The sequence below is a fragment of the Myotis daubentonii genome, chromosome 16 (genome assembly GCF_963259705.1).
Source record: "Myotis daubentonii chromosome 16, mMyoDau2.1, whole genome shotgun sequence".
Lineage (NCBI taxonomy): Eukaryota > Metazoa > Chordata > Mammalia > Chiroptera > Vespertilionidae > Myotis > Myotis daubentonii.
The window spans coordinates 54,421,025-54,448,995 of record NC_081855.1 but is presented as its reverse complement, the minus strand read 5'-3'; the positions used below and the strand labels follow the sequence as shown (position 1 = coordinate 54,448,995).

Genomic DNA, 27,971 nt, shown 5'->3' with positions numbered 1-27,971 from the left:
CGCGCGCACAGGTTTTCTCTCGGAACTTTATTTCCTCGGCAGCTGCTGCCCCCAGGTCTGGGCTCCTGCTGATCCTGAGCCGGGGCCAGGCGGGCACCTCCCCCAGACGGGCAACATCAGCTCCCACGCTGAGTTCCCACGGCCCCCGAAGGAGTCCTTCCCAGTTGATGTCACTGTAGCAGCCCCTGCCTTGGGACCTCCATGTGGGCCAGCCGGGCTGTGCTGGGCAGGTTCCAGAACAGCCAAGCCACAAAGTCCAAACCAAAGTGACCTGACAGCACCCAAGGGAGACCATCGGGTGGGACTGGGCCCAGGGAGGGCCCTTCCTCCTCTCCTGCCCTCCACCTCTCCTCTCGGGTGAGGCGGCCACTAAACGGAAGTGTCGCTGCTGTGGAGCAGGAAGGCGATGGTGTGCTGCAGCTCCCGGGCCTGCGGGCACAGGCCTGTGAGGACAGGCTCCCAGCCAGCCCACCTCTGCCCCGCCCACACGACGCCTGGGCAGTGGGCATCGGCTGGGCCAGGCTCCGGGCATGCCAGCCTCCCAGGTGGTCAGAGGCCCTCGCCACTCACCTGCGGCAGCTCGAACCAGACGGTCTGGGGGCTGTCAGCGGAGCCGTAGTTGAGTTCCAGGGCAGGGGGCCTGTCTTCCTCCAGGGGGCTCAGCAGGTGGAGCTGCTGCAGGTCCCTCAGGGCGATGGAGCAGCACAGCGTCTGGGGGCAGAAGAGACAGGGCTCGACCCTCTCACGGGGGTACGTGTGGGCGGTGGGAGGGGAATGGCCCAGGGTGCCCAGCCCACCTGGGAGCTGGGGTCCATGAGGATGAGGTGCTGGCGGTTCAGCCCCAGGAGGCTGGGTCTGGGCAGCGTCAGGTCACTCGCTCGCAGCACCACGTAGACAGTGTAACCGAAAAGGGGCAGCTGGCTGGCCGCCTCTGGGGGTGGAGGGGTGACATGGAAGATGGGAGTTCTGGGGCCTGGGGACCTGCCCTGCTGGCCCCCAGGTGAGGTGAGAGGGACAGGGAAGGTGGAGCAGCTTTCTCAGCCCTCCACCCTCACCCCTTCCCTCCAGGGCCTCTACCTCCTCCCTCCTCCCCAGCTGCCCCCGGGCCCCAGACCCACCGATGAAGTCGATCTGAGCTTCCTGGGAGCTGCGTCCTTGCAGCTGCCTCAGCTCCTGGTCCATCAGGCTCTGGATGGCGGCCATGTTCAACTGGCCTTGCAGCAGCCTCGGCAAGTAAGCCAGCAGGTCTTGCCTAGGACACAGCGGTGGGTCAAGGCTGCGCATCCAGCGGGCGCGCAGTGAGTGAGCCAGTGGCTGCGTGGGTGAGACTGCAGATCCAGACACACCAGTGAGGTGTCCCTGCCCCTGAGCTTGGGTGGGGCGGACGGGCCTCCACTGCTCCAGCCCCATCTGGTTAGGGCCAAGGAGAGTCAAGTCAGGTGGCCTTGACCTTGGATTGTGGGCTGAGAGGCCCTTGGGGTGGATGCTGAGGCTGACTTCAGCCCCAGGAGGGACGAGAAGTTTCAGGAGGCGTGGGGGGCGTGCACACTCACTCTGAGGGGGCGGCCTCTTGGGTCCTGCTGACAAGCTGGAGGGCAGCCAGCCGGGCAACTAGGGCATCTGCCTGGGCGCCGACCAACAGCTTCCCCTGCAGGTAGTCTCGCTGCACCTGAGGGCAGAGCACAGTGAGGGGCAGCTGTGCCCTACAGCCCCCGACAGTCCTGCCCCCGTCCCTGCTCCTGGCGGGAGGGGAGGGAGGCCCGGAGGCCCCGCCCAGGCAGCGGGCAGCAGGCTGACCTGGCTGTAGTGGGTGCTGATGTAGGTGGGGTTATCGAAGTGCAGGCGGGTCTCCCAGCCGAGCCGCCGGCTGTGCAGGCTGGTCTCCCGGTCCAGCAGCACGTTGTTGAGGTACTCCTGGGGCCGCAGGGGCCGCACCAGCTCACCTGCACGGGGAGCTCGGTTCAGCGCCCCCTGCTGCCCAGGCCCCGCCCCGCCCCGCCCCTGCCAGCCCCAGGGTAGGAACTGCCTCGCCCGGGGCGCAAAGGTGGACCCAGCAGGGGAGCCGCCCTGAGTGCAGCCTGGCGTCCTTCCCCCATGACTCGCCTTCGCCTTGGATGAGGAACAGGGCAAATTCCTGGACCTCCTCGGGCTCCGTGATGCCCATCTTCCCACACAGCTCCTCCAGCACCTCTGCTGCCACCTGGGCGTGCGGACAGGCCATGATGGGGCCGGGCCAGGACTGAGGCCCACAGCCCCGCCCCTCCCCAGCCCGTCTCGGGTGGCCCCAGCTCACGGTGAAAGGCCCGATGTTGGTCTTGTAGCCCACGCCTCCGGGCAGGTGAACCAGGAGCAGGCGGAGCATTTTCCCTTTCTGCCAGGGCACGTGGCAGGTCAGTCCACCCCAGACAAAGGCCCTGGCTCCCCCCAACCCCCCGAGGGAGACCCAGAATGCCCGCCGCCTGCACCCCCAGTACCAGGAACGCCTTCATTTCACCCGGGGGCGGCAGCCGGCGGCGCCCCCCGTATTTGACCGTCTGCTGGAGGTGCTTCTGGCTGCTGCGGGCCAGCTCTGCGGAGAGGACCAGGCTGTGGTCAGCGGATCTTCAAACCCCTCCCCACGCCGCCGAGACCCGCCTGGGAGCCCCTCCCACAGGCACCTTGACTCCTGCCCGCGTCCTGCAGAAACTGGGTCACGTAGGGCATCAGCGTGATAGACGGCGGCAGGAAGCCGGTGAGGAGGCTGAGGAAGCTCCAGCCTCGAGCACAGAATTCCCTGCGGGGCAGAGAGCTGGGCTCGGGCTGCCGGACATGCAGCGGACTGCCCGCCACCCACCCCAGCACCCCAACACTCACAGTCGGGGGTGTCCCGTGACCTGCTTGATGGCCTGGCAGTAAATCTCATCCCTGAGGTTCTCCTTCTCCCGGCACAGCTACGGGCACAGAAAGGGCCGGTGGGCAGGGGAGGGGCAGCCGGGGGGCGGGCAGAGTGCAGTGGAGTGAGGGGTGGCGTGGGAGCTGATGGCTAGAGGCTGGGGGCCGAGTGGGGTGACAGCCCAGTCGGTGGTCATCTCTCTGTCATCTCACTCGGTTTAATGGTGTCTGCACAACCGGTCACTCTAAGTCACGGTCTCCACCTGCTTCCGGCTGTGCTTGGCCTGTCCTCCGCCTTCCCTGGTCCCTCTTGGTTACCTCCTTGACCTCTAAGGGCTGCGGTGCCCTTGGGCCTCTGTACTCCTCCCTGATGCTCTTAGCTGCTTCCATCTGCTGATGACCTGGTGCCTGCCTCCAGCTCACACTTCTCCCTTGAACCCCAGCCCTCCCCTCGGAAGTCTGGGACTTCAGACCTCACATGTCCGAAATTCCTCCAGCAGCCCAGGCCCACTCCTCCCCCAGGCTTAGCAAACAGCCGGGGCCTGTGGCATCCCTGGCCCCTCTCTCACACCCCCCCACATGCAATTCCTGGAAGCCGGTGCTCGGCTCTCTGCTGCCACCTTTTGGCCCCCGCCGGCACCGCCTCTCACCTGGCATCACTGCAATCACCTTTGCCCTTAAGCCCCCAGAATAGCCACAGCTAGAGCCACCCCAGCAAACACAAGCCACATCCCTCCTCAAACCCCTCCCGTGGGTTTCTCTCTCTTGAAAAAAAAAATCAAAGTTCTGACAATGGCCTGCACGGCCTGCCGTGACCTGGACCCACTGTCCGTCCCGGGGCCGCCTCCTCCCCTCTCCCCTCGCCCACTGGCTCCAGCCACGCTGGCCTTGCTGGTGCTGAGGCTCACCCTCTCGTGAGCATTCACCCCGCCCCTCCCCCTGTCCACATGCACTGCCCCGGGGCACACAGGCCTCCCTCCCTCTGCTCCAGTGCCAGCCTCTGCACTGGCTCAGCACCTCCCCTGCCTTCCGCAGGGCCGCACCTGTCTCCTCCTCCTAGGTCGTAGGCTCACTGCCACACCCCCGGCATATAGTAGGTGCTCAATAAACACTTGTGACTGATTCGAATGAATAGTGACCAAGGGAAGGGGGTCCCGTTCAGGCCCAGGCAGGACAGGACTGCGTCCTCAGGCTCCCGGTGTCTCCCCCAGGTCCCGGCGCGCAGCCCTCGCTTACCTTCAGCAGCTCATAGAGGAGCTCTATCTCATCCTTGCTCCGGGGCCTCGGCTGGTCCCCCATAAACTGCATCAGAACTACAGGCAGCACGAGAAGCATGGGGAGCTGGGGAGGGGGCGGGCCTGGCCCACGCGTCCCCACACAGGGCTTTCCCGCGCCATCTGATGCCTTGCTCTCAAAATGTGTGTGAGCCAGGTCGGGCGGCGGACCCAGCCTGACCGATGGGGAAACAAGGCTCAGGAATTATGTGGGTGCCCGCAGCCCCACACGGTGCACCGCCACTGCCTTCCGGCCCAGAATCTACACAACCCACAACGCCTTGGGCAGGAGTAGAAGTGGGCGAAGGCCGCCGGGGAATAGGAAGCACCCCTGAGCTGCCCTGAAGCGGCAAACTCCCGGGAGAAGGCGGCCGGGTGCCTAGGTCCAAGGCACCACAGGCACGGGGCCCAGGCTGGCCACTCACCCTGGAAGCTCTCCACAGCCTGCCTGCTCGTGTCCTCATCACTGAGGCTGATGAGCGACTCCTGGATGGGGGCCTGCAGGCAAAGGGGCGGGGCTGTGGGTCTGGGGGTGTGGGACCCAGGGGGCAGTCCACTGGCCCGACTCCCCCTCCTGCCCCCCTACCTTGGTGTACTGCACCAGGCCGGCCATGGCCTTCTGAGCATCTCCACCTGCCTGGGCCAGCCTGAGGGGCAGAGAGAGCACAGCCCTGCTTGCTCGGCCCTTCCGCCCCGAGCAGGGAGCCCCCTTCACAGAAGCTGAGGACAGACGGGTAGGGTGGGCCAGGGCGGGCCAGGGCACTCACAAGGTCTGGGGCTTCCGGAAGTATTTCAGGGCAAAGTCCTGCATGGTGTAGTTGTGGGAGACAATGGACAGAGAGGCAGGAACCTCGTAGAAGGGCAGGCCGCTGGCCTCCGAGTTGTCACCGTGTGCCTGGCTCGAAGGTCTGGCGGGGCCCTGGGAGCACAGGAGACCTGGTGCCACCCTGAGACCTGGCCGGTCTGCAGACCCTGCCCCAGCCCCGCCCGGCCCGCCTAGGGGAGCAGGGGAGCAGCTGCAGTGAGCACACCACCAGTCAGGAGAGTCAAGAGCCTTTTATTGAGGGTCTTCTAGGGCAGCACCAGACTAAGCACCGCCAGGGACATGCGAGGGGCAGACAGCACAGCCCCGCCCGCGGGGAGCTCACAGTCCTGGTGCAGAGGTGAGGCAGGCGCTGGGAGAGGGTGGAGAGGGTGGCGGGCGAGCCTCACTGCTCAGGGGCAATCGAGCCCTTTCCTTCCTCAACTCCTACTTCCTCACCTCCAACCCCCTCTCCCGCGGAGCCAGGCCTGGCTCTCTGCGCAGCAGCGAGAAGGAAAAGTCCGGGGCAGCCGCCGGCTGCACCACGTCCACAGGAAAGAGTCCCGAGCGGCCGCCGGCAGAGCCAAACTGCCAGCCTGGAGGGCACACAGGGACAGCGTCTTATCCACCTGCCCCTCTGTCCTCACAATCTTCTCCCCAACCCCCCCGCCCCCCGTGCCACCCTCCCTCGCCAGCGCCCTGCTGGCCCCTGGAGAGACCTGGCTCCAGATCGATGGCCGGCAGCAGCTTGATGAGGTCCCCGCGGTGGAAACTGAGGAGGCTGCGGTCATCGGTGATGTAGCTTCGCAAGGCAACGACATAGCCAGAGTCCTGCAGGCAGGAGGGTGGGAGGGTGGGAGGGTGGGAGGGTGAGCGGGCGAGCGAGTGGCCAGCCTGCCGGTGGCCCCTGTCCTACCGCCCGACCTGCTCGCCCTCCACTGGCCCATTCCCACCTCGGCACCCCAGAGTTCCAGGGGCTCAGCCCCAACCCAGGAAGCTTGGAGGAGCTTGGCTGACAGCCCAAGACCAGCCAACCCAGACAGGGCACCCTGGAGCGTAAGCGGAGGCCCCGCCCGCCCCTCTCGGCCCACGCTTGCCTTCTGGAGCTCACTCAGGAAGAACTCCACCATGGCCTTGATGGCACCTGCCCGGACCGAGTGCAGCACCAACTGCTCGCTCTTCAGTGTCAGCTCCAGGGTGGAGCCCCCCCGGCACTCCACGCCCAGCACCTCAGCAAAGCTGTGCACAGGGTGGGGGCATGAGCTGGGGGCCACCTCGCCACCTCCAGCCCCCTACCGGCCCAGCCCCACCTGTAGGAGCAGAGAGTCTTCAGCTGGTGGAGGCCGACGCCAGGGCCACGGGCCAGCTTGAGCAGTCTCAGCCCCCGGTGCGACACGCCCAGCAGCTGCACGTTGCTGCCACTCTCGCCCTGCCCAGAAGGGGGTCACAGAAAGGCTGCTGGGTCCTCCCCACCACCCAGGATGCCTTTATGTTTCCTCTGGGGCCCACCCCACTCCACCCTCCCATCCCTGCTGCAGAAGGCCCTGGCCGTGTGCCGGGGTCCAGGCTGGGTGCTGTCACGCCCAGCCCTACCCCCACCTCACTCACCGAGACGGGGAAGATGCGGGAGAAGTAATTGGCCCAGTTGTCCCGAGCGGCCACCACAATGCGCTTCTTGACACTGTCCTCAGTGGTGCCGAGTGAGTCCAGGCCCACCTCCAGGTCTCCTGCGGGCAGGGACGGCCCCAGCCTGTCCTGAGGCTCCCCACAGAGCGAACCCCAGAGTCTGCTCTCTCCCTCCGCGCAGGCCCGGCCCCCAGCACCCCAGCTCCCTGACTCCAGGGTCCCTGGACCATACCCAGCAGGTCTTTCATTCTGCACCGCTCGTCCTGGGAGATCCGGGTGCAGGACTCGGAAAAGGTGTCCCTCAGGATCTGGGGGCAGAGCCAGGTGGTCACCACCAGGGCCCGAGGCCAGAGCCCCCCACGAAAGCATCACACACCGAGGAGAAGCTGGAGGGCCCGAGGGCGGAGACGGAGCAGGAGAAACATGGGGCTTCCAAGTCCAGGGCCCCACCACCCCGAGCTCTGCCTTCCTCCCGAGTGCCAGCTGCTCCTCGGTCAGCGGAAGTAAGCCTCCCTGAAGCAGCAGAACTTGGGGGAGGCTATGGAGATGGGGGACAGGCATGGAGATGGGGGACAGGCACGGTCCTGGGAGCATCCAGAGGCGGCCAAGGAACAAGCACCAGGAGCACCTACTGTGTGCTGGAGCCTGTTGGGCACTGTGTACACTACCCTTAATCCTCGTGGCCAATAATGGTCCCTACTCACAGGGGTGTGAGGGCTTCAGAGAGGGGGCGGGGCTGGATCCGCACAAGTGCCCCACAGGTGCTGGCTGTTATCCTGCTCTCCCCCCGGGCGGGAATGCCCAGGTGTGGGTGCGCTCTCACCTGCTCACAGAGGAGCCCGAGGTTGTAGGGGTGGCTGAAGTTCTCCCGGGGGTAGAAGACCTGGAGGAGGGCATGGAGAGCGAGGGTGGGCATGGCGTCCTGCGCAGCCCTTTCCCGCTCCCCTTCACCCCCCGACCCCCGCCTCTGCCTTCCAGGCCAGACAGAAAATCCCCCGAAGTGGTCGTGGGGCAGCAGCTCCCCGTGTTTGTGTGTGGGGAGCAGATACTGGGGTTCCCCAGCGGGTTCCCGCACAGCCTGCCACCCCCTCCCCAGCCCTCATGCCCACCTCCTTGCGTAGGAACAGCCTCCAGGGCGCACTGGTGTAGGAGAAGCACACGCTGCCGGAGGCCACGAGTAGCTGGGTGCTCACCCCCTGATCTCCCATGGACCCCAGAGAGCCTGGCAGAGGAGGTGCCGGGAGCACCGGGTGAGGAGCGGCCAGAGCCAGAATGACGGGCTCAGGGCGAGAACCTCGCCGCCCCGGCCCCTGGGAGGCCCACCCCTCACCACGCCACGACACCCCACCGCACCCTGCTGCCCAGCCGCACCCCCTCGGCCCCTCCCCGTCCCTCGGCTTCGCCACGCCCCCGCCGCCGCGCCACGCCCCCGCCTCCACGCCACGCCCCCCGCCGCCGCGCCACGCCCCTAGTCCCATGTCAGGCCTCAGACTTTCCCCGGGGTCCTTGACCACGTCAGCAGGGCCATTAAATTTCTGACAAAGCTGTCAGCTCTGCATCGAGAACATCAGCCTGTGTGTGCCAGTCCCTTGGTGCCAGACAGGTCCCAGGGGTACCGGGCCCTGCCCTGGGCGGGAACGCGGAAGCTGGGGCTCCAAAGTCCAGAAGCCAGAGCAGCTGACGTCAGGCATGAGCACCCCCAGGCTGTTGGGAATCCTGCCCCCTCCACCTCTCTCCGCCAAGGAAGCCCACCGCATGGGGTCGTGGGGTTCCTTACCGCGGGGCTCAGCTAAAGGGGTCCCCGGGTCCCCGGGTGGAGGCAGTGGGGGCACGGGTGGAGGTGGGGGTGCCTGGGCGGTGGGTGGCTTCTGGCCAAACAGATGCTGAAGGGGCCCCTGCTTCTCCCGGATGGAGTTGGAGGTCCGGATCCGCGGCGCGGCCTTGGATCGAGGGGCCACAGCTGGCGGAGGACCCTTCTCTGGGCACAGCGCCTGTGGGGGCACCGAGAGCGCACACGACACAAGCTGTGTCTGGGGAGAAGGCCACACGGACCCCTGAGGCCTCGGGCTCCTGAGCAGAGCAGCCGCGCCCTGGATGGGAAGGGACGGGCCTCACCGAGGAGGGCGATTGGGCACCGCTGATCCCCAGCTTAGCCAGAGCCTCGTCCTTAGGGTTGTTTTTCTTCAGGAAATTTTGGGGGGGCCTCCTGAGAGAAGGAAAAGGTCAGGAGCCTGCAGGTTTCTCCCTGCGGCGTGTGCAGCGCTGGCAGGCCCCGGGCCCACCTGGATGGCTGTACCGGCACGGGCACGGGGCCTGGGCGGCTCTGGTACATGCGGATGATGTTACGGATCTCCCTGCTGGGCAGCTTCGGGGGTTCTGGTTTGGGCACCGCATCTCTGCCCTGCGCCTGCCTGGGACCATCAGGCTCCGCCTTCTGGGCCAGCTCAGCCTCCGCCTTCCCCACAGCTTTGGCCCCACCTGGTGTCAGCGGCTTCTTCACTCCCCGGGCGGGAGGAGGAGATGGCACTGCTGAGGAGGAAACAGGTGAGACCCTGTGCAAAACCGCAGAGCCAGGCGCGCCCCCCCACCGCCCGCATCCCGCTGCCCCCCATCTCCCTGCCACCTGCACTGGGTTCCTCCTCTTCCTGCTCCTCCCCTCGGGGGATCTGCACCTTGGCCGGAGGCTTCACCATCTTCACCTTGATCTGCTGCTGCCCTGTAAGTGCCCAGATGGCCCTGTCACCCTCCACCTGGCCAGCCCATCCGTGCCCCTGGACCGGCCACATCAGACTCAGGGGACAGGGTGCACCCGCTGTCCCCTGGCCAGGCTGGGCCTGCCACCCAAGTCCCCTCACCCATCTTCTGGAAATAGTTCCGTTTCTGCTGGAAGCTCCTCAGCCTCTCCTCCTCGTCCTGTGAGGTCTCCTGCGGGGTCTCCTCAGGGGTCTCCTGGGGGGTCTCCTGGCAGGAAGGGGAAGTGAGGGAAGAGCTCTCCCAGCCAAGCTGCCCCTCTCACAGTGAACCCCTCAAATCCCTGGGACTGGGGCCCGACGGCATCTTTTCTGCATCTTCCCACGCCCCTGCCCTGTCTTCCATCCCTGCAGCCCTGGAGCCGGCTGCCCCATCCGGGATGGCCTCTGCGGTCTCCACTCCTCACCCTCAGGCAGACACCCACCGGCTCCGGCTCCGGCTCCGGCTCCGGCTCCTCCCGGGGGGCCGGGGGCTTCTTGGGCTTCGGGGCAATGGCTGACGTCGCCTGGGCCTGGCGCTGGCGCTGCTGAGTCTGCTGCTCTAGGGTCAGGGACATGGCCTGGGCGGTCATCTGCTGGGCCTGAGGGGGAGGAGCGGTGGGCCAGGTTAGAGCTGGCCTGGCGCTGCCCACAGGCCTGACCCTGCCAGGCCACCCGGGGGCCCTGCCCACCCTCACCAGGAGCAGCGCCTGCTGGTTGATGAAGTTCTGCTGCTGGGCTGCCAGCTGCCTGGCGTCCACGCTGGGGAGCAGGGGCTGTGGCTGCGGCTGTGGTGGCACCATCATGGCTGCAGGGTGGCAGGTGGGCGGGGCAGGTGAGCACCGGGGCCAAGTTGGAAACCCTTTGCCCGCTGTGCCCCCTGAGCCTCTGGCAAGACCCCCCCTCCTCAGTCCCTACCTGAGAAGGGACCCGGTGCCCCAGCCCAGCCTTACCTGGCATGGCAGGGACTGTGCCCATTGCTGGCATCATGGGCATGGGTGCAGGCATCATAGCTGGCTGGTATCCAGGCATCTGCATCATCCCTGGGTACACTGAGGGGACAGGGCCCTCCCAGGTTGGTCCCTAGCTGGGCCCATGGCCCACTCCTTCCAGCTCCAGGCAACGCGTTCAGGCCCAGGGTGCTGGCCGGGGCTCTAACCCCAGATCCAGGGTCCTAGGCCATGCTCGCCTGTGCTGCTCCACCCCCCACTCACCCATAGGGTAGCTTCCTTGCTGCATGGGCCCGATGCCGCCCCCTCCCTTCATGCGGCTGCTCAGAGCCCTGGCTTGCTCCAGATCCTGAAGGGACAAAGGTCACAGGTCATAAGGTCAGAGCTAGAGCCCTGGGAGAGATGGGAGGGGCAGCAGAGGCCCCAGTGGGGTAGGGGCAGGGGTGGGGTGGGGTGGGGTATGTGTGCAGGATACTCACGCTGAGGCCTGGGGAGAGGACTGGCTCGAAGATGTGGTCCAGGTAGCTATCCAGGTTCCCCGGGGCCCGGGGCTCCCCTGTGGAGCCGGAGGAGGGGCAGTGTCACCGCCTGGGGCGTGGGCTCCCTACACCCCCATTCCCATCTCTGCCAGCCTCAGTGTGCCCACTCCCAGCCTTACCTGTGTGGCCCCTGCCAGGGAGTGTCGGGGCTGGGCCTGGAGGGGGACCTGGGTACAGTGAGGGGGCCTGGACGCCGGGGGCGGGGGGGATGTCCTCGGCTCTGCGGGAGATAGTGGGCCCAACTGAGCGGGCACCTGGCTGGGGGCAGTGCCGGCTGAGGCCAGGTGTAGAAGCTGCTGAGGGGGGGTGACCCAATGGAGGGGGAAGAGGCTTGCAGGGGTCGGGAGGCGGGGAGACTGGGTCAGTGGCAGCCCCTGTAACCACCAGGTGTGATACAGTGGCTGTGGGGTCAGGGTAGGGACAGGAGCAGGCGGGGACAGGGGTGCTGGGGCGGCACCTACAAGCTTTGGGGGGCAATGGGGTAGCTGTGGGGATCAGCAGGGTCCCCCAGGTCCTCGGTCTGGCCGATCAGGTCCAGCACGAAGTCACAGCCAGCCAAGTCCTGCCAGGAGTCCCCGGAGTGCAGTGACACGGACCAGCCACGGGGGGGCCCCTCCAGGCCTCTGGATGGGACAGAGGTGTGCATTAGGGGTGTGGTCAGCCGGGCAGGTGACCATCCCCGAAGGGCCAGGGCCTGAGGGGGGCCAAGGGTGAGGGCTGCGGAGGGGACAGGACCCTGGGTGAAGGCTCCAGATTGCACGGACAGGTTGCAACTCACAACCCTTCCACTTACTTGTCGGCTCTGACGTACACGTGTACTCGTTCACCTATTTAATTGGAACCCGGCCCGTAGGTGTCATCTCCACTCCTGTTGCCTATCTCCTCTGGACCCTGCCCACTTGCCCCGCCCCTCCCCCCTTGCGGGGCACAGGCTTTGGCCCTGGGCTGGGGCAGCTGCAGGAGGTGCTTGGTGGGAGAGTGGGCTGGGAGGACGGGACCACGCTCAGTGCTGGCTGCACCCTCCATCCCAGGCCCCCGCACCTGCTCTGCAGAATCCACCCGGCAAACTGCTCCCCCGTAGTCCAGGACTCCACCTCTGCCGAGAAGCACTCGTCTGCGGGACCGGGGTGGGGACCGAGAGTGAGAGACGGCGGCCTTCGCCCCGGCGGGAAGGGGCTGCTGTCCCCAAGGGGGCCCAAAAGCAGGACAGGAAGGAGAGCAGGATGTTGGGGTGAAGCAGGGAGCGGGTCCAGGGAGCATGAGGGGCAGGCTGGCTCCACTGTAGGCGGCATCACCATTGAGAGTGAAGACGTCCAGCACCATGCGTCCTCGGCGCCGTCCGGCCGTCCACTCGAGCTGAGTGGGGGGGTGGGCACGTGTGGTCTCAGGGGCCAGCCGTGTCTGCTCCAGGGCCACCAGCAGCTTGTGCTGGCACAGCGCTGCCATGCCGCTGGGGGCGTGGTCTGACACAAACCTGTGGGGACAGCCCTAGGCTGTGGGGTGGGGCGGCCGCTGACCCCCCACCGGCCTCCACCTGAGGCCCCTAGTCCTGGGACTCCACGTGCCAGGCCTCTTACTTGAGCAGCGGCTTCTGCAGGGCGGGCGCCGGGGGGAAGGCGCTGAGCAGGATGGCCATGAGGGCCCAGCCGCGCTGGCTCTGCTGCTCGCTGGGGTTGTGCCACAGCTGGGCCACGAGCTGGCTGAAGAGCTCGTCTCGCAGTCCCGGCCGGCGCTGCCCCTGCCTCACCAGGTAGGTGCCCATGGTCTGCTCCTGCCAGGGCGGCAGGGACTCCTCCCCCAGGAGCCGCAGCATCTGCGGGGCCAGGCGAGGGCAGGGCACGTGGGGCTCCGTGGTCCCAGCCCGCACGGAGGAGCAGGCCTGCCCTGTCCCCTCCCTGGTGTGTCACTCACCACCTTGTTGATATCCAGGGCATGCTGAGGGTTCTCACCGTCCAGCCGGGTCAGCGGCTTGTCCAGCAGCTGCCCAGGAGCGGGCAGAGATGGCTCCTGCAAGGAAGGAGGGCGACCCAGCGCCTGAGCAGCTGGCCTTGCTGACCTGCTGGAGACGGCACGGGGAGCCCGGGGAGCCCGGGGAGCAGCGCTCTGGGGGAGGGAGGAGGAAGGACTGGCGTGGAAAACCCTCATTAAAATGCAGCTTAGAACACCAATCAGAAAGGATATATGCACCCCTATGTTCACAGCAGCACAATTCACCATAGCTAAGGTTTGGAAAGAGCCCAAGTGCCCATCAGCAGATGAGTGGATTAGAAAACTGTGGTACATCTGCACAATGGAATACTACGCTGCAGTAAAAAAGAAGGAACTCTTGCCATTTGCAACAGCGCGGATGGAACTGGAGAGCATTATGCTAAGTGAAATTAGCCAGTCAGAGAAAGATAAACACCACATGATCTCACTCATTTGTGGAATATAGAGAACAACATAGGCGGATGAACAGGGACAGATCCAAAGACAGGGAAACAGCGATCAGACTATCAATCCCCAGAGGGAAAGTAGGGGAGGGCGGGGGTAAGGGGGAGAGATCAACCAAAGGACTTGTATGCATGCATATAAGCCAGACCAATGGACATGGACAACAGGGGGATGAGAACATGAGTGGGGGGGGGGTTGGGGGTTAATGGGGGGGATGAGGACACATTTGTAATACCTTAACCAATAAAGAAATTAAAGATAAAAAAAAAAATGCAGCTTAGCCTGGCCAATGTGGTTGAGCGTCGATCTAAGAGCCGGGAGGTCACGGTTTGATTCCGATCAGGGCGCAGGCCCGGCTTGTGGGCTCGATCCCCAGGATGGGGCGGGCAGGAGGCAGACCATCAGCGATTCCCTCACATCATTGATGTTTCTCTCTCTCTCACCCTCTCCCTTCCTCTCTGAAATCAGTAAAAATATATTTTTTAAATGAGGCTTAACTGCTTGTTCTGATTACAAAATTGATGCCCATGCACGCGGGAAACTCAGAAACCCTGGAAAAGGATAAGGGATAAAAACCAGCCCTGGCGTTTCACCGCCCAGCACAGCCAGTTGGTGTCTTGGCCTCTCTCTCTACTTCCTAGTTCTCGGCACAAACACAGCCATCCCCGCCCCCGCTGTTGTTTCTACACATTGAGATTCTGTTCTATGTGCGGTTTTGAGTCGCACCCTGCAGCCGGGACAGTGTCCCTGGCCGTCACACACGCTTTAACACACGACGGCCCGGCCCAGGTGGAACAGGCGTGGCTTCACAGAGTGAACAACACGGGAGAGTGAGTCATTAGGTTCAATGAATATTTTCCGAGGAAGGCAGCTGTGTCCACAGGCCCCAGGCTGGGAGAGGGAAGAGGCGGGGTGGGGACAGGAATAGACAGCCGCTGCCTGGTAGGGGCTACCATCCGGGACCTGTGGGCTCCGGCCAGTGAGAGCTGCGGCCTGGGGGGCCCACCTGGAAGCCGGTGGAGATGAAGGTGGAGAAGGGGAACTGGTCGATGTCCGGCGGCAGGGTCAGGCTGGGCCGAGCAGGAACCTCCGGGGGCTTGGTCTCAGTGATGCTCTGGGCCAGCGTGTGCTGACGGCCTGGGGACAGCACCGGGAGGCAGCCCAGAGGTGCCCAGGTCAGGCGCCCGGCTCTGGTGCCGCCGCCAGCCCTCACCATCACCCCGGCCCCGTGCAGAGGGGGCTGGACCAGGAGCTCCGGGGGCCGGGAGCCGAAGAATGAGGGACCACAGGGACGGACCCTCTCACACAACTGAGGGGCTGGGGAGGGGTCACAGGAAGAGTGATGCCCATCAAGCAGGACTCACCTTCCTCTTCCCTCAGCAGCACAGCCAGCTCGGCCGGGATCTCCAGGCGCGCCAGCTCCTGCCGGAGGGGCATTGACCCGTGTGGGGAAGGGCCCGGCACCCGGGGTCCGTCCTTCCCCAGGCCTATGACTTCCCTCCAAAGACCCTGGGCGCCCAGGGGCCCTCAGAGGAACACCGAGGGCACCCCGGCCCCTTTTCAGGGGCACGACACATGCCCCTGAGGGACAGGACCCACACAGCCACATGCGCCCTCAGCCGTGCCAGCTTCATCAGGTCCATAGCCCAGCAACACCCTCCAGCTTCCACCACCTACCATGCTTGGCTCGCTCCCGGAGGACCCGCCGCCGTGCCAGCCACACCAGTGCCCAAGCTGTCAGGGGAGATGCAGGTGGAGCCGATGTCCCGAGAGGAGCCACCTCGAGCCTCCCAGCAGCCCCTCCCCAGTGAGGCCGTTCAGCCGCCCCGCCTGCCCCGGGAGGCCCCGACACAGACAGAGGAGCAAGCACGGACCCAGAGGGGCCAGCTGCCTGCGCCCAGTCCCCGGAGCCCTCACCGGCCTCAGTGGGCGGCCCTGCCCGGCTGTCAGGGCAGTGAGGAGAGGGTAGGAGGGCAGGGAGACAGGAAGGAATGGTCTCAGGGGGCAAAGTCCAGCCAGGGAGGGGCCAGGGAGGGCGCAGTACGTGGGTACGTGGGTACTGACCTTTGAGCTTCTTTATGGCCTCAACTAGGAGTCATCAGACGAGAGAGGGGAGCAGGTGGGCCCCAGGGGGGCTGGAGGGGATCGGAAGACACTTCGGGCAGGGAGGGGGGAGGGGACAGGGGCCCGGGGCAGGGGCAGGGATGAAGGAAGGCAAATTGGCTTCCTGAGGCCCCAGCCTACCCTGGCCAGGCAGACAGAAGTGGGAGGAGCCCAGCCAGCAATGGCCTGAGGCCTGGGCCTTGTGAGGGTGGGCACTGTCGGACTCCACCGGCAAGATGCCTGGCTTCTACCTGAGCTGCCAGTGCCGCAGCCGCCTCACCTGCAGCCTCTGCCTCCTCCGGAGCAGGGGCCGGGCCGCCAGCAGCACCGTGTTCAGCTGTCCCAGGGCCGCCCGGCGCCGGAGGTACCGCTTCCTGGAGGCCGGGAAAGGGGTGAGGAGCCCAAGCTTACACCCAGTGCCTGAATCCTCCACGCCAAGACAAGAATGTAAGAACTGACCCGAGGCACCTGGCCAGTGTGGCTCAGTGGTTGAGCATCGACCTCTGAACCAAGAGGTCATAGATTGATTCCCGGTCAGGGCACAGGCTCGTGTTGCAGGCTCGATCCCCAGTGTAGGGTGTGCAAGAGGCAGCCAATCAATGATTCTTTCTCATCATTGATGTTTCTATCTCTCTCTCTCTCCCTCTCCCTTCCTCTCTGAAATCAATAAAATATATATATATAAAAAAAAGAATTCCCCAAACTCAACAACAAAAAGACAAATAACCCAATTAAAAAGCAGGCAGAGGACTTAAGTACACATTTGTCCAAAGAAGATACACAAATGGCCAACAAGCACATGAAAAGAGCTCAACATCATTAATCTCAGGGAAATGCAAACCAAAACCACAGTGAGAGGCCAGTTCACACCCCCTGCGAGGGCTGCAATTATTATTTTTTTTTTTAAAGGAAAATAAGTATTGGCAAGTAGGGAAGCTGGAACCCTCTTATACCGCTGGTGGGACCATAAGGTAAGGCAGCCACTCTGCAAGAACAGTTTGGCGGCTCCTCACAAAGCTAAGCATGGAGTTACCACGTGACCCAGCAATTCCACTCCTCAGACGGACCCAAAGGACTTGGAAGCAGAGACTTGAACACACACTTGCACGCTCATGTTCACTGAAGCATCATCCACAGCAGCCAAAAGGTGGGGACCACCCAAATGAGCCCCAAGGACGCGTGGACAAACGCGATGTGGTCCGTCCACACGAGGGAACGTTGCTCAGCCGTAAAGAAGAAACGAAGTCCTGATACATGTGACCACACGGATGAACCTTGCGAGCGTCACGCTTAGCGCAATAAGCCAGACAGAGAAGACAGCTGTAGGGGCCGACTTTCACGAAGGGTCTAGAACAGGCAACTCATAGGTGCAGAAGTAGGCGGGCGGTGACCAGGGCTGGCGGCCAGGGAGAGGGGGAGCTATTGCTGAATGGGTAGTTTCTGTTGGGGATGGAAACGTCCTGGAAATAGGTAGTGGTGACGGGTGCCCCCTCTCTGGAGGCTCCCTGGAGTCCCCGCCCTCAGCTGTCCTCAGCGCTTCAGCAATCACCTTTGGGGTGACCGGCGCTGGTTTACCCTCTGCCTCTGACTCCCCAGCTAGCCTGGGAGGCACCTTCCCGGCCTTCACCTCTGTGCCGCCAGCATCCGGCTGGGTGGATGGATAAGGTGGTCCATCAAGAGCTGTTGGATGGAGGAGCGCTGGGAGTTTATTAGGTGAGAAGGGGGAGGGAGAAGCGTAGGGCTAGGAAACCCAGAGCCTGGAGTGTGAAAGTCTGGCCTAAGTCTGACTCGTGCCTTTATTTGTTTATTTGTTTGTTTATTTGTTTATTATTTTGAGAGAGAGTGGAAGGGAGGGGGAGAGACAGAGAGAGAGAAACATGGATGTGAGAGAGATAGGATTGGGTGCCTCCCGCACCCCGACCAGGGCCGGGGATTGAGCCTGCAACTGAGGTACGTGCCCTTGACCGGAATTGAACCCATGACTCTTCTAGGCACTGAGCCAAACCAGCGAGGGCCGACTCATGCTTTTAAAAGGTCATTCTTGCTGCACAGTGACGAACAGACTAGAAAACAGGACACTCAAGGTGTCAAGACTGCAGGCTGGGCGGCCTGGACGGATCCTGAGTGTCCTGTGACTGGGGTCTTCAAGCAGAGATTATGGCTATGGGCGGGGATGCTGTAAGGAGAGTCCAGTGCTGATGGGATGGGGCACTGGGCAGGCCTTGAGGCCTTATGTCTCCCCAACCTGCCCCACCACCTTGAAAAGGCCCAGGGCCCCGCCCCACCCCTGCAGACCTGGCCTGGAGCCCCCGCACACGAGCCTGCATCCGCGGCAGGAGGCGGAGGCGCTGGCGGGAGATGCAGGCCCGGAGCCCACGGTGCAGGATGAGCAGGGCCTGGGCACGCCGCTGGGCCCAGTGCTGCTCCAGCTGCTGCCAGCCCGGCTCCTGCAGCAGGACCTGGGGGCAGAGGTGTGGGCTGGCGCAGGCCAGTGTGGGTGCCTCCTCCCTTCCAGCCCGGGGTGCCCAGGACACCTGCCACCCAGCCCCAGCCCATCTCCCGACCACCCAGAAGGACCACCAAACCCTGGGTTTGTCCCCAAATCCTCCTCTCCCTTCTAGCCAGGCCTGCCCCTTGGCACACACCCCCACCTGGGTGGTTCCAAGGTGACAGAGGGGCGACTCAGGCCCCAACACCTGGCTCAGGATGGCGCCACACCTCTCCCGGTCAGAGGGCTCTCCCTGATCCCCGGTCCCCAGGGTCCGGAACCTGCCGGGAGGACAGAGTCAAGGCTGGAGCAGGCACAGCATCAACCTCCCGCCACAGTTGTTGGGCACCCGAGCCTCCAGGTGTCCATTCAGTTGCTAAGTCATTCGACAATGATTTGGAAAGCACCTACTATGTGCTAGGCACCTAGGAGAGTTTTGCTGAATGGAGGAGGGGCAGTGAACTCCAGGAGGCATGGAGGGGAGGATGGACAGTGAATAGTGAAAGGAGAGAGAGATGGAGGGAGAGAAGAATGAACAGAGGAAGGGCCGATGCCAGGCCCGAGGTCCCTGGGAAGGCGGTCACCTCCACCGGGAAGGAACCCCAGGAGTGTGGGGTGCGGCAACAGCGTTTGAACAGGTTCAAGCCTCGGACTAATAAAAGGACAGGGTCCTCTCATGGCCACGTGCAAGTCCCAGCTGGAGGGCAGGGCCCTCCCAGCACAATCATAGCCAATGGCTGTGGTTGTGAGCTTGAACCCATGGTCCGAACACGTGGCCCCGCGTGCCTTGTGCTGGAGTTCAGGTGCATGTAGTTGAGTGGGGTTGGAGCTCACGAGAATGCTGTAAACAACGTGATCACGCCCCTACTTTGCCTCGTGGCAGCTGCTATAAAATAAAGACACGGCTTGTGGGCGCGGGTGCCGTCTCCTCATCAGGGAGCAGCGTCCCACCGAGACCCAGCTCTCATTCTCTGGTCTGTCTTTTCTCAATCCTTTCACCCCCGCCCCCCCACTCAGGATCACCTTTGACCATAACAAGTGGTGCCCGAGCAGGCCCTTTGGCCGTAACAAATGGTGCCCGTCCAGGGACTGAGTTCTGGGACCAGGGCCTGAGTTCGGGCTCCCCACACAGGAGGACCAGTCACTCTGGGGGGCCTTTCTCGTGTGTCCTGTCCCTGAAGTGCATGGGCCCCTGGTTGCCGCCATCCTGGAGCCCTACCTGGCCAGGAAGGTCTGGAAGGGCAGGCGCACAGGGAAGTGGGCACCGCGGGCACAAACGGCCTCCAGGACGCCTGCCTGGCGCAGCTGCTCGGCCACGTGTCCCACATCAAAGAGGCTGGGCAGCTGTGGCCGTGGGACAGAGCCAGTAAGAGGTGGAGTCAGGGGCTTCAGCTTCGGGAAATGCAGGGCAGGGCACATGGAGGGGGAGGGGGGAGGAGGGCAGGGGGGAGGGCTCTGGGCCAGGTGCCAGGGGAGCTCACCTTCCCGGGGTTGGGGTTGAGGCACTGGATGAAGTAGATACGGCTCCTGATGGGTGGAGGGGGGTCTCTGAGGTACAGATCAGGCGCCCATCCAACTCCCTGCCACTGGTTTGGGGGCACTGCTCTCACCTGCCCAGCCTGGCTAGGAGGTCCCCCAGGGACTGCTGGAATCGAGAGGCCAGGGTGGGCTTGCCTTGCCCTCCCCCGCCCTGGGGCTCTGCTTCCTGGAACAGGCTGCCCACCAGCTGTGGGGAGAGAGGAGGCTTGTCCATAGCCCAGCCTGCCCCCACCCCGGGGGAGCCAGGGGGGACCAGCCCACAGCATCCAGACCCTGGCCAGCTCAGGCCGTGGCCCCAGGTGCCAGGGCCTTGGGGGCAAGCCCCTTGAGCAACAGTGTCCGGGCAAGAAGGGCAGAATGAGGGGACAGAGTGCGGAGGGGCAGGGCCGGAGACTGGCAGGGGCACCTGGAGCTGGCTCTGGGCAAGCATTTCTACCACCGCAGGGTCAAGGTGATCCCGGTTTCTGTTTAAAAATTTGTGAACCTGCAAAAGACAACATGGGGAAGGGGGGAAGCCAAGGGTGTGGAGGCCGGTCCCTTTGCCAAATATTCTTCCTCTCCCCTCGGAGTTAAAGGCCGCCTTTGTCTCTTTAAGCAGCTGTGCTGGGAACACTGGAAACCCACACACAAAACAATAAAACCGGACTCTTATCTCACACCAGGCACAAAAGTTAACTCCAAACGGATGGATCAAAGGCCTAATGAAAGACCTGGAATGTGAAACGCTAAGAAGAAAACAGGGAGAAAGCGTCATGACACTGGACTTGGCAATGACTTCCCGAACATAACACCAGAGGCACAGACACCAAAAGAAAAAAGTAGTTCAATTCGATTTCAGCACAATTAGAAACTTTTGTGCATCAAAAACTACTGTTTAGAGAGCAAAGAGACAACCCACAGAATGGGAGGAAATACTGCAGAGCAGGTAAGGGATTACTATCCAGAGCTCCTCCAACTCAACAAGAAAAAGGCAACTCGATTCAAAAACGGGCAAAGGCCTTGAGCAGACATTTCTCCGAAGCTGTGCCAACAGCCCGGGCGCGCATGGAAAGACCCTCAACCTCACTCACTGGTCACTGGGGAAACGCAAATAAAACCACAGTGAGATCCAGTTCCACACCCAGCAGGATGGCTATAACTGTTTTAAATGGAAAATAACACGTTTTGGCAAGGAGGGAGGGAAACCGGAACCCTCCTCCACGCTGGTGGGAACATAAAATGGTGCAGCCGCTGAGGAAAAACCACTTGGCGGCTCCTCAAACATCTACACAGAGAACAGCCCTAAGATCCAGCCATTCTAATTCTAGGTAGAGACCGAACAGATACTTGCACACCGTGTTCACAGAGGCATTAGTCACCACAGCCGAAACGTAGAAGCAACTCAAGTGTCCACACTCAGATGAAAGGTAGACAAAGGGCTGTCTGTGCACACAATGCAATCTCATTCCGCCATAAAAGGAAGGTGACCGACACATGCTGCAATGTGGACGAGCCCCAGAAACATGCTTAGTGTGATAAGTGAGACATGAAAGGGGTGTGTGTGTGTGTGTGTGTGTGTGTGTGTGTGTTGATTCCATTTGTATGAGATACCTAGTATAGGCAACTTTATAGACAGAAAGTCTGATACCAGGGGCTGGGGGGTCGGGGATGGGGAGTTCGTGTGTTTAATGGGTACAGAGTTTCTGTTTGGGACAATGGAAAATTTCTGGAGCCCAACCAGTGTGGCTCAGTGGTTGAGCGTTGACCTATGAACCAGGAGGTCATGGTTCCATTCCCAGTCAGGGCATATACCTGGGTTTTGGGCTCAATCCCCAGTGTGGGGCAGCTGATCAATGATTCTCTCTCATCATTGATGTTTCTCTCTCTCTCTCTCCCTTCCTCTGTGAAATTTAAAAAAAAAAAAAATTCTGGAAGTGGACAATGGTGATGGCTGCACAATAATGTGAATGTACTTAAAGCCACTGAATCATACCCTTAAAAATGGTTAAGGTGGTAAAATGTATGTAATGTATAGTTTACGACATTTTTAAGGCCACCTTGGTCATGTGCCCAGCTCCTTTCTACACCCTGGGGTCTGTTTGGGGCTCTGAATTCTGTCCCATGGGTGGCTCTGCTTCTTGTGAGCACCATACTCGTTTAATTACTGGAGCTTGGAAATACGTTTTAATATCTGTTAGAACAAACTCCTCCATAACCTTTTGCTTTTCAATCTTTTCTTGGCTATTCTCATGCATTTCTTTTCCAGATGATACTTTAGAATAATTTCATCAAAATCCATTCCTCCTCCTCCCAAGGGGGTATTGTCTGGAACTGCACTACTTTTATCGATCAAATGGGAAAGAATGGACAATATTAAGGCTCCCCAAAATGAACATGGTTTGTCCCTCCATTTATATATATTTTTATTCTTTTTTTCTGTCCCTCCATGTTTTATTTATTTTTTATTCTAGAGAGGAAGGGAGAGGGAGAGAGAGAGAAACATCAATGATGAGAGAGAATCATTGATTGGCTGCCTTTTACACGCCCCCTACAACCAGCCTGCAACCAGCATGTGCCCTGACTGGGAATTGAACCATGGCCTCCGGGTTCATGGGTTGACACTCAACTACTGAGCCACACCAGCCGGGCTGTCCTTCCATTTTTAAATCTTTTGTGACTTCAATAGAGTTTTGTATTTTCTCTATTCAATCGCCATGTGTCTCTCTCTGATGTGGCTGTTTTGGAGCTGTAGTTGACATGCTCCTTTTGTTTCTTGTCTGGGTTAGCTCTGGGGTAGTTTGTGTTTTTTCTTCTACAACAAAGATGGCCAAGCCTTGGAAGGGGCCTCCCATCCCCCACTCCTGTCACCTGTCTGTCAGGTGGCTCAGCTCCGAAAGAAACACCAGGGTCCCAGTGCCCTCCCAGTCCCCCACCCCCATACCTGGTAGGAGACGGTCCCTGCGTAGTGCCGCACGGTGAAGATAGGAAGGGGCAGCTGGGGCTTGGCGTAGCATGGGTGATCACCATGGTGATAGTGGCACTTCTGCAGGAAGGTGTGGTCGGTGGCCTGACAAGAGAGATGGCTCCCTCAGGCCCTGCTTCCCTGCCCCGTGCCCAGGTGCCACAGTGAACCGAAGCGGCCTCGCTGCGAATCTGAGCCCCTGCGAAGGGCGCCTCTCTCGCTCCCAGGGACTGTTTGGACAACAAAGTGCTGTTTGAGAAAGACACAGCTCCTCACACACGGAAACTGCCCCCGTCAATAAACACCGATCACTTTAAAGGTGCGGGGACCTTAAGACAGGTGCGGAGCACACCTGCGGGCACGCACAGCTGCAGGTGTTTCTACACCAGTCCTTTTTTTTTTTTTTTTTAATTGATTTCAGAGAGGAAGGGAGACGGAGAGAGAAACACTGATGTGAGAGAAAAATCCATTGGTTGCCTTCCCTACGCACCCTGACTGGGGATTGAATCTGCAACCTGGGTGTGTGCCCTGACTGGGGATTGAACCCGTGACCTTTTGGTGTACAGAACGACGCTCCAACCGTGCCACACCGGCCAGGCCTACATATTAATACTTTCATATTAAGATTATATTGATCAATGAAATATCACGTTCGAGTACTTCATCATTGTTTTTCATCATTATTTTCAGCCTCGAATGAAATGGGAAAATGGGAAGGCGTCCTTATATGCGGGGTCATGGTGTATTTAGCTTAAACGGCCTCACATGCCAGAGGAGGCCCAAGCTGCACACGTGCTCTCGTGGCCCTGCACATCCATGCACCGAGCCATGCAGGTGTGGCTTAACGTATGCGTGTGTGTTAATACTTCTTTCCTGCTACACTGCAGACTCTAAGGGAGGGGCTGGGTTATTTTTGCTCACCTTTTTATCCCTAGCACAATTCCTGTCACAGATATGCATGCATTTAACATTTAGTGCCCCCTTAACCATGTGCCAGGCGCTGAGACAGGGCTGAAACCCTTCGAGGAGGGCCCAGTCTCTCTCAGGAGGGTCAGTGAGTAAATATACAACGGAATTGCCATGGACACAAGCGCTATCCATGATAAGGAAGGCAACCTGAGAGCAGCAGGGAGCTGAGGTCGGTGGGTGGAAGGCAGTACAGTATTTGCTCACTTCCCAGGAGCCCTGCTCAGTCCCCTCCTCCGTGCCCCTCAGGCATGATGGCCTCCTTCTGCAGCGAGGACTGAGGAACCTCAGAGAGGTCAGACCTCTTGCTCAAGGTCACCCAGCACAGGGTCTGAACCCCGTTTGGCCACTGCCTTCCCAAGCTGCACAGGGGTGTGAGCAGGGTCTCTGGACCCCATCACCTTATTGCTCCCCCCTCCTTGTCCTGCCACAGGGGGCTCACCTGGGACAGCCATGTCTGGGCATCCAGGATACGCAGGAGGCTCTGGGGCTGTTCTACCAGGAGGTCCAGGCAGGATTCCCTCGGAGGCTGGGGGATGGGCACCCAGGGCAGCGACTCTCGCCGACACTCCTCCTGGGAACAGCCAGCACTTGGCCGTTTGTGGAGCCCACCCACATTCATGGGCGACCTCATCTGAGCCAGAGCAGGGGTGGCCTTCCCATTTTACAGATGAGAAAACTGAGGTTCAGAAGGACTGAGACAGCCCATAGCAAGCGGGTGTTGGGGTAGAGCTCTCAGTGCAGTGCCCGCCCTTAGCAGAGATGGCCTCTGTTCTGAGTGCCCCTCACCTCCTCCTGGGCCAGCAGCATCTGGCTGGAGAAGAGCTGCAGATGCTCGCTGGCAAGGTTGTTGCACAGTTGCTCTAGGCCATTCACCCGCAGTGCCTGGGGGCACGTGGGCAGTGAGGTGGGCACCCACCTGAGATGAGGGCACTGGGCAGGGGTGGGGGGTGGGCACACAGGGATCCCCCTCCCACAGGGCTGCCTGCATTCTCCCCAGCATTCAGGGAGGAGCAGTGCCCCAGGGCTAATGGTGCATCCTACAGGGTCAAGTGCAAAGGCCACACAGTCAGGCCTCCCTCTAGGATTCCACACCCCTGCCCTCAGCCTCAGCATGAGCCACAGACACCCTGTGGTCTGGAAGACTCCTTTGCCTACGACCTAGCTTGCTGGCTATCAGAATCCCACATCCTCATAAGCAGGGCTCCAGGCTGCCGCCTCCAAGAAGCCTTCCGATATTCCTCCTGTAGGGATTACAGACTGCTTCCTGTGTGCACCCCAGCAGAGCCCCCACTTCTGGTAGCTTTGAACAGAGGGTGTTGACACGCTCTAAAACACACAAGAGCACACATGCACACGGGCACACACACACCTGTCATGGTCACCAAGGACACACTGGAGGGGCGGGCAGTGAAAGGCTGGGGCTGCCTCTTGTTCTAGCCCCTCCTCCCTGCCCTGAGGAGGCAGGATCCCCTGGGAAGGGGTGGAGAGCTTGTGGAAGTCAGGGTGACCGGAGGGCCCTTGGTGCATGGGAGGTGAGGCCACGGGCTGCCCCTTCCTGGGGCCTTTATCTCCCGCTGCCCTAAGGTGACGTCAGGCCTGGACCGAGCAGGGCAGAATGGCTGCCCCTACGGAATGTGCGGCTGACTCACGAACCCTCTTCGGGCTTGGCAGGCCAGTAGTTCACCAATGCCCCTCCCAGGGACGCTGGCGCTGCTGGGGCCCCCAGAAATAATCAGGATGAAGTGGGCACCCTGTCCTGGGCCCCACCGCCAGGGGTGACCTCAAAACCATAGACGTCCACGACAGTGATGGTGTTCGTGCTGCCTCCCTCCCCGGGTGGGGCCAGCCGCGTGTTGGTCCTCCTCAGGAGCCAGGCGAAGAGCCGCGAGTACAGGGCCTTGGCCAGGGCGTCCCTGTGGGCACGGGGTGTGAGCCGCGTGCAGCAGCGTGCCCGGCGAGGCTATGGCTCTCTCTTGCCCCCAGGGCACCTGGCATCAATGGCCCTCTCCAGGGGCAGGGATCTTGAGGCCGGGCCGTAGGGCGTCTCCTGGGGGCAGAGGGTGTGCACATGGCATGTCAGGCCGAGGCCCACATGGGCACTCAGCCAGCCATCGGGTGGTCCAGCCGTGCCCACGCCTCCCCGGAACCCTCGAGCTCACCGTGACGCATCTGGTGACGGCCCCCTCCAGGCGCTCGGGCGGCACCCGCAGCAGCCGGGCTGCGGTGTGGATCTCGGCCCAGCTGGACACGGCAGCCACCTCCTGGGACTCCCTCTGGACAGAGGAGGAGGGAGCAGGGAGCGCTCTGCTCGGGCAGCGGCCACGTCCCACAGGGCGGAGGCCGGGCCTTGCTCTGCAGGGCAGCTGCCCCGTTACCCAAAGGTGCATGGGTGGGTCTGGGCCGCAGGAGCCCGCTCTAGAGTCCAAGGGCCCTGAGTGCGAGTCCTGACTTCACCTCTTCACTAGCTGACCCGCCTCACAAGTCTCTTTCCTGTCTGAACCGCTACTGTCTTATTGCAAAAGGGGAAGCACGCCCCTTATATTGTGGAGAGCGGCTCCCACTGGCTGAATGATATGGGCTCGGGAGGTGCAGCAAGTAAACAAAGCTTGATCAGGTGCATGTCATTGAGTAGATTCGAAACCCACGAGAACGCCGTAAACATCTTGATCGGGCCTTTACTTTGCCTCCTGGAATCTGGCTATAAGACAAAGACTCGGCCAAGCTGTGGCGCTGTCTCTCCATCAGAGAAGGCAGCGTCCTGCCGAGCCCCAGCTTTATCCTCTTGTCTGTCTTTTCTAATCCTTCACGGCCCCCCCTCAGGTTCACCCATGGCCGAGCTGGCGCGGCACCCTTATGTTCCAGGGTTGTCCTGAGAACCGACTTAGAAAACAGATGTACAGCGGTTCACACCGCGCCTGGTACTTAACAGCCACTCAGGGGGTACCAGGTGTGCTTCCTGCGGGTGGCAGCGGCACCGATGCCGAAACTCCAGGTCTGTTGCCCATCTGGACGGTGGGGGTCTGCCTGCTTTCCAGGGCAGCTGGGAGGCCCGAGGCTGGCCCAGGGCGGTGCAGACACACACACACACACACACACACACACACACACACGCTTGGGCATCGATGCTGCTGCCCTGACTATGCAAACCAGCCACATGGGCCCGGCGCCTCAGGGGGGCCCACCTCTGACGAGGAGAAGCAGATGTTGCCCAGCTGCAGGATGGTAGCCAGCACGGCCCAGACTGCGGCCAACTCCTCGGGGCACAAGCCCAGCGCCTGCAGGGCCTTCACCAGTCCTGCGAAGTCCTGGGCATCCTCCTTGCCCTGGAGCCTGCAGGCCCGGCCCTGCAGAGCGCAGCAGGGTGGCAGCAGGGCCTGGCCCCCAGCCTTGCTCTGCCCCAGCTCCTCCTCAGACCCCCACCAAGCCCCCTCCCTGGGCAGGCCCTGCCGCCCGCACTGTGTGGACCTGGCCCCCACCTGGTTGAGGTAGTAGTAGGTCTCTGGCTCCTGCAGGGACAGCTGCTCCCGTTCCGTGGGGTCCAGCCCCACCAGCAGCTCGTAGAAAACATGGAAGCTCCGCTCAGTCTGGGCCTCGGGGGAGAAGGCCTAGCTTAGGGGGACAGTGGCCTGGTCCTGTGCCCCAGGGCAGCAAAGACAAGTCCTGGGGAAGGCAGGCCTGGGGGCCTAGGGACCACAGCCCCCCCGCAGTGGCCCCTCCCTCTTTCCCACGCTAGGAGCTGGAAAGGGCGAGCTGCAGGGCGGGTCTTACCTGAAACACCACCCTCGAGGTCTCAAGCAGATAATGTGACACAGAAGCTCCCACGATGACCCCGCTGTGGGCACAGGACGCTGGGTGGGGGTGCCCAGGTTGCACGCAACCCAGGGCCCCCGCTCAGAATGGGACCCACCATGGGCAGCAGCCTCAGGCTCCCAGGGAGTGGTGGTGCGTGGCCCCTGTGCCCACCTGGACCCCCCTCACTTACTGCTGCAGGTGGAGACCTAGGACCTGGCCGAAGCGGCTGGCGTTGGCATTGAGGACTGTCTTGGCGTGGCCAAAGCTGCCGAGCCAGGGCAGCACGGCGTCCAGCTGAGGGGGAAGGGCGTTCAAGTCACCCCAGAAGAGCCGTGAGCCCCCTGGTCAGGCCTCCCAGCTGCGGGCACTCTGTGCCTGGGGACTGGGCTGTCCCTGAGGAGAAGCCAGGGACCCGAAGCCCCCTCGTGGCCCAAAGGAGAAGGGTGGTCCCGGGAAACGGCCAGCTGCCCCCACCTGACATCCTCCGTCCCTCGTCTGCTCCTGCTCCAGGCCGCTCAGGAACCGCACCATCTGTTTGGCGGCTTCTGTCTTCCCTGAGCCACTGTGCCCACTGCGGGAGGGAGGCCCATCGCATGACCCCACTGAGCCGGTGAAGTGGGGACATGGCCAAAACGCAGACAGTCCCGGGGCATGAGGACCAAACAGAAACAGTCCCTGCGCGGCCTCGTTCAAGGGGCACATGCGGTGACGTCAGCCGGGAGCACAGCCCTCCGGAGTCCGGAGCTGCCGCGGGTGGAGCAGAGCCCTCACCCACCCGTCCCAGCCTCAGTGTGGCCGGGGGTTCAGCGGGCAGGGAGCCCCCCCTCACCTGAGGAGAATGCCTGCGTCCCGCCCCGTGCTCCCACACAGGCTGTAGGCTGATGCCGCCACGGCGAAGATGTGTCTGAGAGAGAG

At 62.2% G+C, this 27,971-nt stretch overlaps 1 protein-coding gene and 1 long non-coding RNA gene across 2 annotated transcripts; both read right to left on the bottom strand.

Annotated features, from left to right (window-relative positions):
• Positions 1 to 6: 6 nt before the first annotated feature.
• MYO15B (myosin XVB) lies at positions 7 to 26,332 on the bottom strand. Its single transcript, XM_059671695.1, has 54 exons — positions 25,424 to 26,332; positions 25,253 to 25,311; positions 25,015 to 25,177; positions 24,051 to 24,146; positions 23,704 to 23,835; positions 22,275 to 22,400; positions 19,426 to 19,541; positions 19,297 to 19,342; positions 19,035 to 19,159; positions 17,979 to 18,096; positions 17,623 to 17,786; positions 15,608 to 15,701; positions 14,902 to 14,958; positions 14,589 to 14,646; positions 14,231 to 14,361; positions 12,703 to 12,798; positions 12,369 to 12,604; positions 12,087 to 12,265; positions 11,833 to 11,905; positions 11,253 to 11,414; positions 10,911 to 11,011; positions 10,732 to 10,808; positions 10,517 to 10,601; positions 10,256 to 10,354; positions 10,001 to 10,110; positions 9,731 to 9,904; positions 9,429 to 9,534; positions 9,197 to 9,289; positions 8,856 to 9,102; positions 8,680 to 8,779; positions 8,351 to 8,564; positions 7,683 to 7,795; positions 7,397 to 7,456; positions 6,806 to 6,881; positions 6,556 to 6,674; positions 6,258 to 6,376; positions 6,045 to 6,186; positions 5,667 to 5,778; positions 5,407 to 5,543; positions 4,913 to 5,064; positions 4,732 to 4,792; positions 4,571 to 4,643; positions 4,108 to 4,184; positions 2,854 to 2,930; positions 2,658 to 2,773; positions 2,475 to 2,569; positions 2,294 to 2,371; positions 2,104 to 2,200; positions 1,798 to 1,943; positions 1,554 to 1,669; positions 1,119 to 1,252; positions 798 to 931; positions 571 to 711; positions 7 to 429 (listed from the first exon to the last, which is right to left on the bottom strand). Exons 1-54 carry the CDS (start codon positions 25,649 to 25,651, stop codon positions 370 to 372), a joined length of 6,300 nt encoding a protein of 2,099 aa, XP_059527678.1. The 5' UTR covers positions 25,652 to 26,332; the 3' UTR covers positions 7 to 369.
• Positions 26,333 to 26,739: 407 nt separating this feature from the next.
• LOC132219103 (uncharacterized) lies at positions 26,740 to 27,348 on the bottom strand. Its single transcript, XR_009449372.1, has 3 exons — positions 27,247 to 27,348; positions 27,033 to 27,096; positions 26,740 to 26,854 (listed from the first exon to the last, which is right to left on the bottom strand). It is a non-coding gene; the product is annotated as an uncharacterized LOC132219103 (long non-coding RNA).
• Between the last annotated feature and the right edge of the window lie 623 nt (positions 27,349 to 27,971).